General features: G+C 47.5%; 1 protein-coding gene across 2 annotated transcripts; it reads right to left on the bottom strand.

The window, feature by feature from the left end:
• Positions 1-4859: 4859 nt before the first annotated feature.
• On the bottom strand, positions 4860-15784 carry ARL10 (ADP ribosylation factor like GTPase 10). Of its 2 annotated transcripts, none has more exons than XM_053567262.1 (4): positions 15512-15784; positions 14675-14876; positions 11791-11966; positions 4860-7740 (listed from the first exon to the last, which is right to left on the bottom strand). In XM_053567262.1, the coding sequence occupies exons 1-4, from the start codon at positions 15692-15694 to the stop codon at positions 7567-7569; spliced, it is 735 nt and encodes a 244-aa protein (XP_053423237.1). In that variant the 5' UTR covers positions 15695-15784; the 3' UTR covers positions 4860-7566. The 2 variants fall into 2 exon arrangements, with proteins under 2 accessions (XP_053423237.1, XP_053423238.1); XM_053567263.1 differs by having other exon boundaries at positions 11791-11894.
• Between the last annotated feature and the right edge of the window lie 3067 nt (positions 15785-18851).

Raw genomic sequence — 18851 nt, 5'->3', positions numbered from 1 at the left:
CGAGACCAGCCTGAGTCAGAGCAAGACCTCATCTCTAAAAATTGCCGGGTATTGTGGCAGGCACCCGTAGTCCCAGCTACTTGGGAGGCTGAGGCAAAAGAATTGCTTGAGCCCAAGAGTCTGAGGTTGCTATGAGTTGTGATGCCACAGCACTCTACCAAGGGCGACAAAGTGAGACACTGTCTCAAAAATACAAACCAACCAACCAACCAAAAAACACCTGAGGATATTAAAGACCCTTCCAAAACCTCCTCAAGAGAAGGGCCAAAAGAGCTAGAAAAACTGCTGGTCTTTTAAATTCAATCCCTAAGGTTTTTCTACAAAAATTTGGTCCAGAAAATCTTTTTTTTTTTGAGACAGAGTCTCACTATATCACCCTCAGTAGAGTGCTGTGGCGTCACAGCTCACAGCAACCTCAAACTCTTGGTCTTAAGCAATTCTCTTGTCTCAGCCTCCCACATAGCTGGGACTACAGGTGCCCACCACAACGCCGGGCTATTTTTGGTTGCAGTTGTCCTTGTTGTTTAGCAGGCCCAGGCCGGGTTTGAACCCACCAGCCTTGGTGTACGTGGCTGGTGCTGTAACCATTGTGCTATGGAGGTCGAGCCTGGTCCACAAAATCTTGTAGGCGAAAGGATGAAAAAGTTTCAGATCATAAGGAAACACCACTTGTGAAACCTGCAGATGGCATTAACTCTCTACTTATAAATGGACTTTGTTTCAAATATAGCAGTCTAATTAAGAAACATAAACCAGGATTGAAAATTATAGATATGGTTGCTCTAGGACAGCAGTTCTCAACCTGTGGGTCGTGACAGGAACTGTATTAAAGGGCCACAGCATTAGGAAGGTGCTCTAGGACTTTCAAGTTGCACTGAACCCTTCCACCTTGTTTGTTTATAAACATAACAATCAGGCATTATGGGCTCTTACCTAAGAACATGGGGGAAAACATATGTCTGTAATTAAGACCTAGTAGGTAAGACATATCCTAATTGTTTAAAGGCAGTGGCAGCAGCCAGATTGGTAGAGTGCCATCTGAGCTAGTTTTAGGGAGGGAACTTTTTTTTTGCAAATTCTATATGATGTGGAAAATTTTTTTATTGTTATTTTGTTTTTTAGAGACAGAGTCTCACTTTATCACCCTTGGTAGAGTGCTGTGGCATCACAGCTCATAGCAACCTCCAGCTCCTGGGCTTAGGTGATTCCCTTGCCTCAGCCTCCCGATAGCTGGGACTACAGGTGCCTGCCGCAATGCCCGGCTATTTTTTTGTTGCAGTTAGGCCGGGGCGGGGTCTGAACCCACCACCCTCAGTATATGGGGCTGGCACCCTACTCACTGAGCCACAGGTGCCACCCAGGAAAATTTTTAAATTCCATCCAACCCCAGCATTTTTCAGAAAGTAGACTAACATCCTTTGAAATTATTCTTTGGCAGGATATGACATTACAACTCATAATAAGTTAATAGAAAGCGGAACTCCTGAGACATTTAAAATTTTGGCTAGAGCTTAATAATTGATTAGATTTTCTGGTTTTCAAAAATTGCAATGAAAGGAAGTTTTGATGTGTTGTATTTTCTTTGTAGTAGCAAATAAGTGTGTGTGTAGAGAAACAATAAAATTGAAATTTGAGTACCTTAAAAGAACAAAAACAAAAACAAAGAAAGGGGACTACTCCAGTTTTTTTTTTTTTTTTTTATATTTTTTGGCCAGGGCTGGGTTTGAACCCGCCACCTCCAGCACATGGGGTCGGTGCCCTACTCCTTTGAGCCACAGGCACCGCCTGGGATGCCTCCAATTTAAGTCAGCTCAAACTGAAGAGCTTCTGCTCTCACCTGAGCTTACCAATATAGCTGAAGGCAAATAAATCAGTAGATACTTTTGTACACAGCCGATATGGTTTTGGAGTCATCCCCAATTTTGGCATGCTATGGTAACTTTTTTCCACCTTTTTACCTGGATTCACATGATAGTGATGGGTGGACTCCCCTTCAAAAACAGACTCTATTGGGCGGCACCCATAGCTCAGTGGGTAGGGCGCCGGCACAAACACTGAGGCTGGTGGGTTCGAACCTGGCCTGGGCCAGCTAAAACAATGACAACTGCCAACAACAACAAAAAAATAGCTGGGTGTTGTGGCGGGCACCTGTAGTCCCAGCTACTTGGGAGGCTAAGGCAAGAGAATCACTTAAGTCCAAGAGTCTGAGGTTGCTGTAAGCTGTGACACCATGTCACTCTACCCAGGGCAATAGCTTGAGACTCTGTCTCAAAACCAGAAACAAACAGACTCTATGATCTCATTTGCTCTCACAAACTCAAGCAAGGTCACGATTTGGCCTGCTTAATACTTGGAAGGGGGACACCTGGGAATACTGGGTGCTGTAGGCTAAAAGGAAACCCAAACCAACTGAAACAAAACAAAAAAACCCCAACAACCAGACTCCAAGTGGTTGACCTCCTTTCTATTATCTTGTTGTCATCCCAAACTGCTATTATTAAAACTGAAGCCCATACCTATAAAACTGAACCTGAATATCAAGGGAATGCCCTGGCAGATTTTCAAGCTAACTCAGTTAGCAAAGAAATAGGATGTGCAATTTCAATGAACTCCGTAAGACTGATCCAGATCAACTTTCATATAGTCATTTTAACAAACAGTGCAATACACCTGATCTGGAAAAACAAAATTGGTATCGAGGATTTAAATTAATGTTAAGTGTGCACTCATGGAGGGCACAAAGTGGCCGGCCACCTGGTACTTCTTAAGTCCTTGAAGCGTCCATTGTTAACAGCTATGCACTCTACAATTCATCATAGAACAAACAAAATGATCCAAATTATAAACAATATTGGTGGGGCAGCGCCTGTGGCTCAGTGAGTGGGGCGCCGGCCCCATATGCCGAGGGTGGCGGGTTCAAACCCAGCCCCGGCCAAACTGCAACAAAAAAATAGCCGGGCGTTGTGGCGGGCGCCTGTAGTTCCAGCTGCTCGGGAGGTTGAGGCAAGAGAATCGCGTAAGCCCAAGAGTTAGAGGTTGCTGTGAGCCATGTGATGCCACGGCACTCTACCCGAGGGCGGTACAGTGAGACTCTGTCTCTACAAAAAAAAAAAATATATATATATATATTGGTGGCATGACTGTTCTAAAATTGCTGAAATGGGGACAGTAGAAAAAGTCAAAGGTATTCAAAGTGTGAAAGAGATTCCATAGGAGGAATGTTCTTCATTGAACTAGGGACCTCAGTCATACAATAGCAAGGAACTAGATTCTGCAAACAGCCTGATTGAGCCTGGAAGCAAATTCTTCCCCAGAACCTCAGATAAGACCCCATCCTCTGACTGACATCTTGATTTCTGCCTCTAGACCCTAAACAGAGGATGCAGTTCAGCCTACCTGGACTTCTGATCTACAGAACTGGGAGATAATAAATGGGTATTTTTTTAAGTTAAAGGAAATAAAAAATAAATAAAATAATAAAATAAAGTATCTGAAATGGGTTATAACCAATACTTGCTTTGTCAAACTCCTAATCATGGGAAGATGATAAAAACTCCAGGTGGTATATTTCCACCTGATGGACCAACCATTTGAACATTTACAGATGGACTCATTCAACTGCCACCCTCAATGTGGTGTCAGTATGTTCTTGTAATATACTATTTTCTGGTTGTATAGAAGCTTTCCCATGTAGGAAAGCTGATGCTGACAGTAGTTAAGAAGTTATGAGAAGGGCGGCGCCTGTGGCTCAACGTGTAGGGCGCCGGTCCCATATGCTGGAGGTGGCGGGTTCAAGCCCAGCCCCGGCCAAAAAAAAAAAAAAAAAAAAAAGAAGTTATGAGAAAATATGTTTCCTTTATGGGGCATCTCTAGAAAAATCTCCAGCGATAGAGAAATCTATTTTACTGGACAAATTAGAAAGAAGCTAAATAAGGTATTACTAACACACATTACTATCGTCCCTATCACCCTCAGTCTTCTGCAAAGGTCTAAATGACAAATGACATTTTAAAACTGAAATTGTCAAAATTAATTGAATTGACTGGATTGCCTTGGCTTTGATGGCAATCAGACCCACTCCTACTGGAAAACATACGGACCTTTTTTGAAATAGTTATTGGAAGGCTTTTGCTCCACATAACAAAAGTCCATTTAACTCCCACTGTCCTAAACTTTTTTTTTTTCCTGAAATAGAGTTTTACTCTATTGCTCGGGCTAGAGTGCTATGGTGTCAGCCTAGCTCATAGCAACCTCAAACTCCTGGATTCAAGCAAGCCTCCTGCCTCAGCCTCCCAAGTATTTGGGACTACGAGCATTTGCCACCATGCCAAACTAGTTTTTTACTTTTAGTAGGGACAGGTCTCTACTAAAAATAGAGAGTTTAAGAGCTGAGTGGTCGAGGGAGCTCACACCTATAATCCTAGCACTCTGGGAGGCCAAGGCAGGTGGATCCCTTGTGCTCAGGAGTTTGAGACCAGCCTTAGCAAGAGCAAGACGGCATCTCTACTAAAAAATAGAATCATTTGAATTTGAGTTGTTTGATTCTAATCAGTTTGGCTTGTGGAGACGCCTATTAAGGAATGTACTTCAGCTTCTTTGCATTATCCTCCTGAGAACCATCATCATGGCTTCACTGATGTGCATAGTCTTCAATACTCATATGCAGCCATCCTTTGTATCTCAAATGGTCTCTTTACAGTTAGAATTACAAAAACATGGGCGGCGCCTGTGGCTCAAGGAGTAGAGCGCCGGTCCCATATGCTGGAGGTAGTGGGTTCAAACCCAGCCCCAGCCAAAAACCAAAAAAAAAAAAAAAAATTCATTAGAATTACAAAAACACAGACACAAAGAATCATCTAACTAATTTAACATTGCAAAGTTAAAATTTTATTCTGAGGTCAAACAAGTCCATTATTATGGTGACAAGAGGTAGTATTCAGTCAATAAAAATTGAGAGTCTTACCAAAAAGGGGGGTAATCACTAAACTAAGTTTGGCTTAAAGCTGCCTCCATACAGCTGAACTGTAACTTAAAGTGTAAACAACCTGCAACCTAATCTAAAAGCATGCTCTTAAAACAAGTAGCCAAGTTTTAGTCATAGCAGCTGAACCTTTGGACAATCACAGGATGGGCTGCCAAAACATGTCCAAATAAGGCAAACACCAGACTATAGGCAACCAGGCTATCTCTATGTCATTTGCATTTCTCTGGCTATAAATACATCTTACACACATTGTGGAATGGGGCATTTTGAAATGCTTTTGGTCCTAAGTGCTACCCAGTTCACTTTCTTTCAGTTCAATTAAACTCCATTAAAGTTAACTTGTCTAAGATTTTTCTTTTAAGTTTTTTCTGTAAGCCATGGAGAAAAAAGGTGTTCACAAAACAAAGAAGTTTCTTACCCTTCCATTAACAAAATGAAAAGTTGCCAGCAAAGTTTCAAAGGCTATTCTAAATCCCTACATTTTTAATAAAAGAGCAAATAAAATCATTTCTTACTGTAGAAAGTAAATCAGCCTTTTTTTTTTTTGAGACAGTCTCAAGCTGTCATTCTGGGTAGAGTGATGTGGCATCACAGCTCACAGCAACCTTAAACTCTTGGGCTCCAGAGATTCTCTTGCCTCAGCCTCCCAAGTAGCTGGGACTACAGGTGCCCACCACAACGCCTGGCTATTTTTTGATTGTACTTGCCATTGTTGTTTGGCGGCGGGCTGGATTCGGACCTGCCAACTCTAGGTGTTGTGGTGGCTGCCCTAGCCACTTGAGCTACAGGCCCCAAGCCATAAATCAGCATTTCTTTTTTCTTTGTTGCAGTTTGGCCGGGGCTGGGTTTGAACCCACCACCCTTGGCATATGGGGCTGGTGCCCTATTCTGATGTTTCTGCAGCTCCTGGGGCACAGGTGAAAACTCTTCCAATGATCACACTCACTCAGGTCCCTGACTTCTGGTGCCTCTTCCAGTATTGGCTGCCTATGAAACTGAAGCAACAAAAGCATTTGGGTGAATGTCAAACAAAATGAAGACACAAAATCTCTATTCTCCATTTGTGGCTGTCATTTAGTGGCCGTTCGTAGACAACAGGCTCTTTCTTCTGCCTGTACCAACACTAAGTGTCAATACAGACAGTCCTTAAATTGGCTTATCACCAAGCACAGGAGAAGCATGGAATGTTTACTGTGCACTGAACAGAACCCCAGAAATTCCGTCCATCTTTGTTTTTGCTGGGAAATAAATGGATCCAGGAAGGCTGAGTGATGTGCTCAAGGCCACCTTGTTGGCCTTGGCTTTTCCTGTCCTTTGGATTACATGATGAAAAACTTTTTATCACCTTTTTACCTGGATTCACATGATAGAAATTTCTTCTCCCAAAGTCATTTGTTATCTACCCAAAAGAGGTTTGCGTCCCTTCAGCATCCTGCACCACGGGTGAAGTTTAAGTTCATGTGAATCAATGTGAAGTGTTATGATGCCAATTACAGCCTCAAAGGCCAAGGCTAGCAGGGGCTGGGGTTGGGGGGAAGGCTACAGCGTTGTCTCCATTGACAGCTGCCAGTTATCTCACTGTCATTTATGATTCCAACTATGTTCCTCAAAGTTCCAAAACCCTAGGTCCAGTCATCTGGGGTTTTGATAACAGCACCTAGAAACAGAGCCTTGAACTTTGGCCTGTTCCTTTAATAAATAAGATGCAGTTCTGAGGTTAATGCCTGGCTCCAGTTGACAAGTCTTCTTTCCAGGGACATAAGCTCCTTCTTTCTCAGACTTACGTAAACGTGGGCTTGGCACAGTTAGTACACAAGCAGCAGCTCGTCTCCAGATTACGGGAAAAATAGAACCCAGCCTTCACTTTTTCTATTTGGCGGATGAATACCACTTATTCTGTAGTCAAGAGAGGCTGGCAGGCCAGGCTTTGGTTCAGGGAGAAGCAAGAAGGTCTTCAGAAAGCTCCTTGTTAGGATCGCCATGGCTGAGAAATGCATCTTCAATTTAGGAAAAAGCATGGAAATCACCTCCCTTTAAAAATCATGGCCTTGGGGCCAGAAAGGCAGAGATTGCACAAGGCCACAGCCAGTCAGGCAGAGCTGGGGTTGGACGATGCAGGACTGGGTGCAAGGGCTCAATGCATACCACCCTGGACCTGCCCACGAGAAGGGCATTATGTCACCAGGAGAGAACAATCTCGACTAGGAGAACTTAAGGCTCTAAGAGTACACCTACAATGGTTCTTCAATCACAAGGACCTGCAGGGAGGGAAGGATTGAACCCATGGAGCATCTCACTGTACAGGTTAAGAGAAGGGAAAGCTGGATCCACACTCCAGCATGGAATGAGCCAGACACTATGTTCTTCCATTTCACCCACCTTCCTGCTTCAGCCTCACCACTTCAGGAGGGCATCTGCATGGTTCTTGGTCTTGCCCAGGTCCTGCTCTTCAGAGAGCAAGAACGGGAGTAGGAAAGTGCTGCTACATGGCTCTTACTCCTGGCCCACGCTGGCAACGAAAAAGCAGCAGCAGCAGCAGAACCGCAGTCCTAAGGCTGGGTGGTGAGGACGCAGACTCCAGCCTAGGAGAGAAGCTCCAAGAGCAGTTTCCAGATGTGCACAGTGCCAGGTTCTTCAAAACCAGGTCCTGCAGGGGCAATGCTGGCTGCTAAGAGAAAAATCTCTTGCTGGCTGTTGACAGCCTGCAGGCCCAGCTCCTGCTGCAGTTCCACCACACTCATGGCCTCGCTCAGGTCCTGGTGTAAAACACAGAAGCCAGTGAGAACACTGCTGACAGTGTCTCCCAGCACACTCCCACTCTGTTATCCATGAAATAAACTGTTCTTAGACTACCCTGGGAAACATCAGGGCCCCAGTTACCAAAAAAATAGCCTATGGACCCCTTGGTCTAAACTCAACACTCTCTCCTTCATCTTTGACTCTCCCTTGTATCAACCTCTTTTCATCAGCCACTGTGGTAGTAAATAGGGCACTTCCTAAGTCTCAGATGTGGGGACAGGCATTTGTATACCCAGTCTGATTTAATTCTCACAGTCCATAGTTAACTGGAAATCAGCTCAGGGAGGTAAAGTTGTTAAGCCAAGATAACAGTGCTAAGTAGCAGAGTCAAGTTCCCACTCAGGTTGGTTTGATAACCAAGGTTTTGACTTTTTTTTTTTTTTTTTTTTGAGACAGAGCCTCAAGCTGTCACCCTGGGTAGAGTGCCATGGCATCACAGCTCACAGTAACCTCCAACTCCTGGGCTCAAGCGTTCTCCTGCCTCTGCCTCCCAAGTAGCTGGGACTACAGGCGCCTGCCACAATACCAGGCTATTTTTTGGTTGCAGCTGTCATCGTTGTTTGGCAGGCCCAGGCTGGATTTGAACCTGCCAGCTCAGGTGTATGTGGCTGGCACCTTAGCCACTTGAGCTACAGGCGCCAAGCCATTTTTTTTTTTTCCAGAGACAGAGTCTCATTTTATTGCCCTCGGTAGAGTGCCGTGGCGTCATACAGCTCACAGCAACCTCCAACTCCTGGGCTCAGGCGATTCTCTTGCCTCAGCCTCCCAAGTAGATGGGACTATTGCCACAATGCCCAGCTATTGCCACAATGCCCAGCTATTTTTTTGTTGCAATTTGGCCAGGGATGGGTTTGAACCCGCCACCTTGGTATATGGGGCCAGTACCCTACCTACTGAGTTACAGGCGCTGCCCAAGCTTTTGACTCTTATAGGAATCCTAACTAGTTCCTGAACTCATAGTAGTGAGACTGTATAGCAGGGTCACTTCCAGATAAGACCTTAGGAGCCAGCTGGAGAAAGAGAGTCCACTACATAGCATGGCTGGTGATGGTACATTTTATTTTATTTTGAGTCTCACTATGTGGCCCTTGGTAGAGGGCCATGGTGTCACAGCTCACAGCAACCTCAAACTCTTGGGCTTAAGCGATTCTCTTGTCTCAGGTTCCCAAGTAGCTGGGACTACTATGCCACAATGCCTGGCTGTATTTTGTTGTAGCTGTCATTGTTGTCTAGCTGGCCCAGGCTGGGTTCGAACCCGCCACCCTTGGTGTATGTGTCTGGCGCTGTAACCACTGTGTATGGATGCTGAGCCGATGGTGCATTTTAATTTCAAAACCCTGGTCCAAGACTAAAATGAATCTTCTTAGAGCAATTCACAGAATACTAGACCTTAAGCTTTATCTTCTGTAGGTTCAAAACTGCTATAAATTAGATTATAAATAGGGATTTATTGTCCAAACCAAGGTACTTCTCAGGCTCAAAGTGGGTGCTATTAAGAGTTATACAGGCTGGGGGTGGTGGCTCATGCCTGTAACCCTAGCACTCAGGTAGGGTGAGGTGGATGGACTGTTTGAGCTCAGGAGTTCGAGATCAACCTGAGCAAGAGTGAGTTCCCAACTCTACTAAAAAACAGAAAAACTAGCTGGGTATTGGGGCTGGTGCTTGTAGTCCCAGCTGCTCAGGAGGCTGAAGCAAGAGGATCACTTGAACCCAAAGGTTTGAGGTTGCTGTGAGCTATGATAATGCCATGGCACTCTACCCGGGGAGACAGAGTGAGACCTCATCTCAACAAAAAAAAGTTATACCAAAACAATAGGCATGCATGGGGACTGTCCTAGGCAGACGAGGACATACGATCACCCATTTATAAATGATTATTGAGTATTTCCTGACAAGCCTGGGGAATCTAAGGCCAAAGATATACAGCTTCTCTGCAAGTCAGGCTGGGAATGTGTACCACAGTTCTCAGAGACACATGAGCATAGGCCACAGGAGACGTGGCAGGGCTCTATACTGCAGCACTTTCACCTTGTATTGAGAATGGGACCCAGGGTCTGTGGCACTGAAAGCTGCTAGACCTGAGGCAACTCTCTGGTGCCCAGAAGAGGTAGTGTGGTGGTCAAGAGCAGGAACTCTGATGAAAACGTGAGTTCAAGGCTTGGTTTTGCCACACAGTAAGTGTTAACTTCAGGCATTTGGGGATAACAGCAGGGCTACCATGGGGTTTCAGTAGGACTGATGCGAGGTCATGATTGTCAAATGCTTAACGCTGTGCCTGGCACTGTGACCACACAATAAATGTTAGTTATTATTATTTAACCTGTTCTACTTTTTTAGTCACTTCCCAGTTTTAGTTCTCTGGCACACAGCCAGAAGTTGCAAGGCACAACAGAGAGGAAAAAGTGCGGATTGGGAATTGGACATCCTATTTTCACTACTCTCAAGGTATACAACCTTGGGGAGATCATAAAACCTTGTTGAGCTTCAGATTTCCCATCTGGAAAATAGGAATAGTACTTTATAGTTGTAGGGTCAACAGAAGCATCATAACAAATGTCATCCAAAACCATGCCTGGCATATAGTAGGTACTTATTATTTTTTTTTAATTGAGACAAAGTCTCATTTTGTTGCCCTCAGTAGAGTCCTGTAGCGTTACAGCTCACAGCAACCTCTGATTCTTGGGCTTAAGCGATTCTATTGGCTTGGCCTCCCAAGTAGCTGGGACTAGCCACAACGCCCGGCTATTCTTTTTTTTTTTTTTAGCAGCAGGCTGGGACTGGTTTGAACTCACCAGCCCTGGTGCATGTGGCCGGCGCCCTACTCACTGAGCTACGGGTGCCGCCTAATTTTTTCTTTTCTTTTTTTCCCCAGATGTATGAAATTATTTTATTTATAAAAAACAAAACAAAACTTGATTACATTGCCAGAAATTAGAAAAGAGATCCTTGAACATTTTTTAGTATTTTACTGGAGCTTAGGAGGATTTAGGCATTCCAATTTCTCATGTTTGTCTGAGTTGAACCAAATGTCTCCATTCCAAACCTTAGTGTCCCATTCCTTCTTATTTAATGCCCTTTCACATAAGGAAAGTGGGGCACCTGTGATTTCTAACATCGTAATTCTGCACCAGGATCAATGTTTGGGTCTGATTTTCAATTATATTAGTTCTGCAGGCACTAATTTTTTCTTTTTTGACACAGAGTCTCACTCTGTTGCCCTGAGGTTGAGTGACATGGCATCATAGCTCACAGCAACCTCAAAGTGTTGGGTTCAAATGATCCTTTTGTATCAGCCTCCCAAATAGCTGGAACTACAGGTGCCTGCCACAACACCCAGCTAGGCTTTCTTTTTTCTTTAAGAGACAGAGTCTCACTTTATTGCCCTCGGTAGAGTGTGTCACACAGCTCACAGCAACCTCCAACTCCTGGGCTTGGGGATTCTCTTGCCTCAGCCTCCCAAGTAGCTGGGACTACAAGTGCCCACCACAACACCCGGTTATTTTTTTGTTGCAGTTTGGCCAGGGCTGGGTTTGAACCTGCCATCCTTGGTATATGGGGCCGGCGCCCTACTCACTGAGCCACAGGCGCTGCCCTAGGCTTTCTATTTTTTAGTAGAGATGAGTGTCTTGCTTTGGTCAGGCAGGTCTTGAACTCCTGAGCTCAGGTGATCTACTTTCCTTGTCCTCCCAGAATGCCAGAACTAGTTATGAGCCACCACGCTCAGACAGTGCTTAATACTTATTTTTCTCATCCTTCTAGGGCAACAGGTGATAGGAAAGCAAAGAAGAAAGAAGCAGGGATAAGGAAATAGCATAGGTAGAAAAGGTGGGGACAGTATCTTAGCCAACCTCCCAGGCCACTGTGGAGGTAGGCTAAGATAGTGTCCCCACCTTTTCTACCTGTGCTACCCCACCGGACCCAAATTGCTATACCGTGCTCCCCGCCCCTGCATAGGCAGCTCTGAGTTGAAGTCCAGCTGGCCTAAGCCTCCCTCTCATGGCTGTCACCTGCTTGTTGGCCACCACGATGACAGGCAGGTCAGGGTCCTTGTCCAGCAGCTTGTGTAGCTCCTGCCTGGCCCAAGGCAGCCGCAGCCGGTCTGCTGAGTCCACTACAAACACCAGTACATCCACCTCATTCACAAACTCCTTCCAGTAGAAGCGCAGGTTCTGGCTGCCACCAACTGAAGAGAGGCCAGGGGCCAGTTCAGAGCCTCCCTGGGCCCTGGTTCTCCACCCACACCCTCCCAACTCCAACCCACTTCCAACTTCCCAAGGTTCCACCACCCAGGACATAGAAAAGACCACAGGTTCCAGACCCAACAGACCTGGGTTTAGTTCCAGCTCTGACAGCTGGGTCTCTTAGGGCAAGTCCCTACCTTTGAGCACCAGTCTCTTCCCCACTGAACTTACCTACTGAACAGGTTACAGTAACCCAAAGGTACCATATATAATGTACCTCTCACAGAAGTGACATATGAATAGCTCCATAAATGGTACTATGCAGTTCTCTCTCCTAGGCTGCCTTGCCTCTTGCCAATTCCTAGGTTCTACCTGAGCCCATTCAGGCCAATAGGTCACTAATGGCTGTGATCAATAGCCAGGAGTCCTAAAGTCTAGAAAAGTCAGAATCCCCTGCCCTGCCTATGCACAGCTGTTCTCCCTTCAGTCTCCTCATTTAGTCCTGTCATTCCATTCTCTTTCCTTGGAAATGCCACTCTCAATCCTACCAACACATGGTTGCTCATGCAGCATCCCCAATCTGGGTTGCCTTCTTGTTCCTCCCTGGCCCTATGCACAGTCCTGCTGGCCTACATGCATTCTAGTGTTTTTCATTATGCTTCTTGGGCTTGTGGAGTCCAAGCCCTGAGAGTCAAAGGCACTTACCTCTGGATCCCCCCAAAGCCCTCAGCACAATGCCTGGCACATAGCAGGCACTCAACAAGTACTTACTGAGTGCTTACTAGGTGCCAAGCACTGATCTGGGTGCTGGGGATACAGAGGTGAGAGAGGTAGGCAGGGCCCTGCTCCCAAAGGATTCCCTCCCCAGTGAGGATGAATAGGGCAATAAAATGAACACATTTCAGAAAGGAAGGAAATAGAACCTAAAAAGGGAAAGTGGCTGGGGTTGGGGTGGCCTTGGACTAGGTGGTCTGAAAAGGTCTCCCCAAGGAGGTAACAAGTGCGCTGAATCTGGCATGATGAAGGAGGGAGAGAGGAAAGCATTACAGACAGAGGGAAGAGCAAGCTCAAAGTGTGTGAGACACAGAAAGAAGGCCAGGGCAGTTGAGTCACCACTGGAGGGAGGAAGAGGAAGGTATGAGTAAGGCTGGCTGGGGTGGACCATATAGGGTCAAAGCCCACAGTAGGACTGTGGAGAGCCCCTTAAGGACTTTAAGCAAGGGTGACACAATTTGACATGGGTTTCTTTTTTTTTGTAGAGACAGAGTCTCACTTTATGGCCCTTGGTAGAGTGCCGTGGCATCACACAGCTCACAGCAACCTCCAACTCCTGGGCTTAAGCGATTCTCTTGTCTCAGCCTCCCGAGTAGCTGGGACTACAGGCGCACGCCACAACGCCCGGCTATTTTTTGGTTGCAGTTCAGCCAGGGCCGGGTTTGAACCCGCCACCCTCAGTATATGGGGCCAGCGCCTTACCCACTGAGCCACAGGCGCCGCCCTTGACATGGGTTTCTAAGAGGTATCTCTGGGTGACACTGGGGACAGAAGTGAAAGCAGGAGGACCACTTAGAATGGGTACAGGCGAAACTTACTAAAGGCAGAATACAAATGTCTACGTACAATAACTAAGAAAATGCCATGAAGGCTACGTTGGACAGTTTGATGAGAATATTTCAGATTGTATATGAAACCAGCACATTGTACCCCTTGATTGCACTAATGTACACAGCTATCATTTAACAATCAAAAAAAAAAGAAAGCAGGAGGACCAGTTAAATAGTACTGAGAGTAAAGATGACAGTGGCTTGCAGAAGGTGGGGAGTGGACAGACACAGTATATTAGAGGATACAGCTGACAGAAAAAGCTGATAAACTGGACTTAGAGGGTATGGGAAGGAGAGTCATCAAAGTGTTGCACTCATTCATTCAATCATCAAGTATCTACAAAGAGTTCATTCTCTGTTGGGCCTCATGCTGGACACTGTAGAGGAACACAGTCAAGGGATTGTTGGGCCTGGGCCCTTGCGGCCTTGCCAGGGCCTAGTGAGGGACTCAGGCTGGTATGTGACAAATACTGCAGCAGAAGGGGGGCCCAGAGGAGACTCATGTGGGAGTCAGGGAAGGCTTCAAAGGAATGATATGTTTGAAGTGAATCTTGAAGGATGGGGAGTTTACCAAGAGAAGAAGGGCTTTTCTGACTGAGGGAACAGTATGCAAAGGACAGGAGATAAGACACCAAGTACCCTTCAGAAACAAGCAATGGAGCACACAGTGCTTAACAGCCAGGGTCTAGATCTATTTAATCTGCATCAGAAGACTAGGATCTTGGATGACCTTGGATGAATGATTTTACTTGCTTAGCCTCAAGTTTTCTTGGAAGGCAGTGACCAATGCTAGTTATATAACTAGACTTTATATAACTAGTTTCATTAAGCAATGCCAGTCAAGTATTTGGCATATGAATCCTTAGTTATTGGCATATAAGTGTTAAACGTGGGCTTTGGTAGGGGTGAGGGGCAGGTGACCAAGCTGGAGATGCCCAATGATGAAGGGCCCTAAACAGCTGAATACACATCTTGGACTGAGTCCTGTGCCCCAGAGAGGGATGGGAAGGTTTTAAGAATGCGGGAGTGTCGTGCTTAGATATGCATTTTGATCCAGGCCTGAGTTTAGTAGAGATGATGGGGACAGGGGTGGAGAGACTGCTCACTTTCTAGCAGGTCAACTTCGAAGTCCTTGGTGGGCAGACGCACAGAATTGAAGCCCCAGGTGGGTACGTGGCCTTCCAGCGCTGGCTTCCCTGACAGCACGCGAAGAAATGTGCTCTTCCCAGAGCCGTCCAGACCCACCACCAGCACCTCGCGCTGCTCCAGCTCCTCCAGCACAGGCTCCTCGTCCTCCTCGTCCTCGGGCTGTGGGGCAGAGGTCGGGCTGCGGCCGGAAACCTCCCACCTGACCCTTACTGAGGGAAGACCAAAGGCACCAAAGCCTGCACTCCACCGGTCCAGAGGACAGGTGGTCACGAGCTGGAGGAATGGGACAAGCGCTGCCTTTGGAGTCCTGAATTCCAAGCCCTAACCTTCGGGTTTTCTCTAAGCGACGTCGCACATATTCCTTACCCTCGTGGAGCTTCCTCGGACTATCCCCAACCCCCGAGGAAAACAGGGGAAACACGCTTGAAGCTGGACCCTGGGAGGGCGGGGGAGCTTCACCGGCAGCTGGCAATGCGCAGGCGCAGCGGGCCTGGCTGGGTCCCAAGATTGCTATCCCGTCGCTCCCTCCTGACTCCCGCGCCGGCGGGAACGCCCGAGGCCCGCGGCGTGGCAGGACAGCACCAGGCGTACCCACCCAGACTCAGCAGACTCAGCGCCCGCTGGACTGCTCGCCTCGTGCCCACCCGCGTGGGGCCCGCGGGCTGCGGCGTCCAAGCCCCCAACCCCGGCGCTTCTGGCGCTCACCCGGCTGCGGTCACACCCCTCCGCCACACGCGCTAAGGCGCAGACCCGAGTCCGCCTACTCCCTCCGCGGGCCCCGGCCGGGCACTTACGTCCCAGTCGTCCCACTCAGGAAGACGGGCAGGCTCCGCGCCCCACCAGGCCTCGCCCCGGTCCCAGCGCCGCTGCGGTGCGCGGCCGAAGTAGGTCTTCCAGAGGATGAAGAGCACCGAACCCACCACTGCCGCAGCGCCGCCCAGCGCTAGCACCAGGGGGCCCAGCGGCCGCGGCGCCATCGGGCAGGCGGAGAGGCGCAGGTGCGGACTGTGCTGGCCCAGCCACTCTGCTCGCCGAAGATGGCCCCGCTGCAACTGCCGCGGCCGCGCCCACCCACCCACCCAACCCAAGTCCCGCACTACAAACCCCACAATGCACCGCCGCTGTCGCTACAGGCTGCCGGACCCGCGGCGCGGGGACCGCCCGCTCTCTCAGCCAGGTGCAAAGCGGAGCCAAAAGACGTGCCTGGGGTGGGGTTCCCCCTTCTGCGAGGCATGGTAAAGGGTAACCGACAAAAGCCGCGAGCTAACCCTTTAGCCCCCACCAAGTATTCGTAGACGATAGCAAGGTCGCCCCGTAGTTAATTGGTGCAGTCTGCATTAACCCCCCAGCGTTCCGTCTCCTGGGGATCCCTCAAGGCTTCGGGAGGAAATTAAAGCACTATGCCCGGATCACGCGGCTATGGGCTAGTAGAGGCAGGACTAGAATCTGGATCCCTGACTCCTAGCCTCTTCTACCCTCCTTTGGCTTCCTCCCTAACTCCAGAGATTTTGCTGTCCCAGGGGTCCTGGGCAGGCTGATGAAGTAGGCAGGGCCAGGAGTCAGAATGTGTAGATATGACCACTTTGTCCTAGGTCACCCCAGAGACTGCTAAGACTTCCAGATATAGACCAAAGAGGAGGAATGGGAGGAACAGCCTGAAGAACAGCAGTCGGGTTCCTTCAGCTTTTCAGAAGGAGACACCATGGGGCTGATACAGGACAAGTGGCATCCCAGCCAGCTTATGGAGCTGGGGGCGCGGACCTGCTGCCTCTGCCTTGATGATGTTAGTGCAGTGGCAGCAAGCAGCGGAACCAGGGCTGAAGGGTGGGCAGGGGGGCCCCATTTCCTAGGCCTGGGAATGAAAGGGATTGTAGCCATTCATTTGTGACCCAGACACAGGTCCCAGACAAGCTAAATGTAACTACCAAGCCCCGCTAAAATGTAACTACCAAGGGCCAGACATGTCCCAGACAAGCTAAATGTAACTACCAAGCCCAGCTAAAATGTAACTACCAAGGGCCCCATGTGACTATATATACCCCAGCCAAAGAGCCTACAGATGGCAAGAGAGCACTTTTCTCTCCTGACTCAGTTTCTCTCTCTGCCAGGAGCTCTGGCACTTCTGTATTCTTTTCTGTAAACAAATCCTGTCTTACCACTGATCTGTGGTCTGGGGATTCATTCTTCAAATCACTGAGACCGAGAACCTACTGAAGAGCGAAATGAAATTCCAGTATCAGGGCTTGTGGGGTGAAGACCTAGCCTCAAGCACTCAGGGCTCTGGAGGGCTTACCTCTTCACCTCGTTCGCATTAATCATGTGAATATCAGATTTTCTAAGACACCCATCTCCTAGTTCTTCTAAGCCCCTGGCTCTGCTCCCTGTTCTGTTCTCATTCAGCTCCCTTTCCCCTTTCTTTGGCTGCATATCTGTGCTCCTCTCCTCCTATCTTGACTTTTTAGCTATATCTGATTTCTTCCAGCACTGATAGTTTTGAAAAAATTACTTATATATTAATTGAGGGGGCAGTGCATGTAGCTTGTTTAGGGTGTGATGTCCAGAGGCAGAAGGATGTAGGAAGGATAGAATAGGAAGAAAAAAAGGCCAGTGTAAAGCTGCAGTATTAAGAACCCTCTGGGCTAAATCCCATTGGGATTTCTGAGAAGGATACCAAATGCCTCTGGAGTGTATATGAGCACTTGCTTCATAATATGTTTTTATTGTAAGCCACTTCAAGCCATCCTGTAGACCAGTGGGGATTAACTTAGAAATAAGTGTATAAAATCACTCCCCATCTCCCCAGAGGGCTCTTTTCTAGCAGCCTACATATATGTTAAGATCTCTCCCATTTCAGAAAACCACCTATGATATAGGACAAGTGCCATCCCAGCCAGCTTGTGGAGCTGGGGGGCACGGACTGGCTGCCTCTGCCCTGGCAATGTTGGTACGGTGGCAGCAAGCAGTGGAACCAGCGGGCTGAAGGGGGGGGTGGGGGGTGGGGGCGGCATTTCCTAGGCACTACCGAGGGCCCCATGTAACTATATATACCCCTAGACAAAGAGCCTAGAGATGGACAGACATTTACACAGACAGAGAGCTTTTCTCTCCTGACTTGGGTTTTCTCTCCCTGCCAGGAGCTCTGGCCCTTCTTCATTTTTTTTTTTTTTTTGGCAGTTTTTTTGGCCGGGGCTGGGTTTGAACTCGCCACCTCCGGCATATGGAGCTAGCGCCCTACCCCTTTGAGCCACAGGTGCTGTCCTTAGATGTTTTGTTGTGAAAATCCCAGATTCTTTTTTTTTTTTTTTTGGCTGGGGCTGGGTTTGAACCCGCCACCTCCAGCATATGGGGCCTGCGCACCACCTCTTTGAGCCACAGGTGCCACCCCCGTCTTTATTCTTTTCAGTAAATAAATCCTGTTGCACCACTGATCTGTTGTCTGCGGAATCATTCTTTGAATCACCAAGACCAAGAACCTACTGAAAAGTGAAATTCTGGTATCATATTTGGGGGCTTGTGTCTGGGATTGAAGATCTGTGGTAAGCAATGGGACCACTTACCTCGATCCTGCTTTTCTCCAGTTATAATAATGGAGACCAATAATTTTCATGCTCATCAGCTGGTAAATGTGCATAGTGTAGCTGCTGACCTCCAGGTCACAGGCAAGAGGCTGTTGGGGAACAAACTTTCTAATTCCCTTTGGCTCCAGAAAGGAGTAGAAGGGAATGTTAGAAGACTTTTGAAACTGTTCTGTATTTACTCCTTTTCTCTGGTTGAGAGCTGAGCAAAGAGGTAGCACCCAGAGGCCCCCCAGTTCCCAGCAGTGGTTCTGACCCCAGGACGTGGGAGGGCCTTCTGAAAATCGTGCTCTCCCAGCTTTTACTATCTTCTCTTCTCTTCCATGGCCCCAAACTTTTCAGATTTATCTCTAGAATCTCTATAGACCTCTTCAGCTTCTCTCTCTCTCCTTGTAGTTTACATCTTTGTTTGAATGTTGGTAAAGGATTGCTTTATATACTAGTTCAGTTTGTACGGGCTCATTCTTGTATTTTTCAGATGTTTTAAGTGTGCCTCAAATGTAGGTGTGTTATAAGGTCCTTTTTTTATTGCCTTTCATTGCAAAATTAAATTCAATTG

This window comes from Nycticebus coucang, chromosome 17 (assembly GCF_027406575.1).
Source record: "Nycticebus coucang isolate mNycCou1 chromosome 17, mNycCou1.pri, whole genome shotgun sequence".
NCBI classification, from domain to species: domain Eukaryota; kingdom Metazoa; phylum Chordata; class Mammalia; order Primates; family Lorisidae; genus Nycticebus; species Nycticebus coucang.
The sequence above is the reverse complement of the archived record's forward strand: the minus strand, read 5'-3'. Positions and strand labels throughout refer to the sequence as shown.

What these genes read in the sequence shown, in the direction of transcription:
- ARL10 (XM_053567262.1), bottom strand. Translation starts at nt 15,694, where the DNA reads ATGGCGCCGCGGCCGCTGGGCCCCCTGGTGCTAGCGCTGGGCGGCGCT. An exon ending in CTGAGTGGGACGACTGGGAC is followed by an intron (nt 14,877 to 15,511) that starts GTAAGTGCCCGG and finishes TCTGCCCCACAG; the next exon opens with CCCGAGGACGAGGAGGACGA. An exon ending in TCGTGGTGGCCAACAAGCAG is followed by an intron (nt 7,741 to 11,790) that starts GTGACAGCCATG and finishes GTTTTACACCAG; the next exon opens with GACCTGAGCGAGGCCATGAG.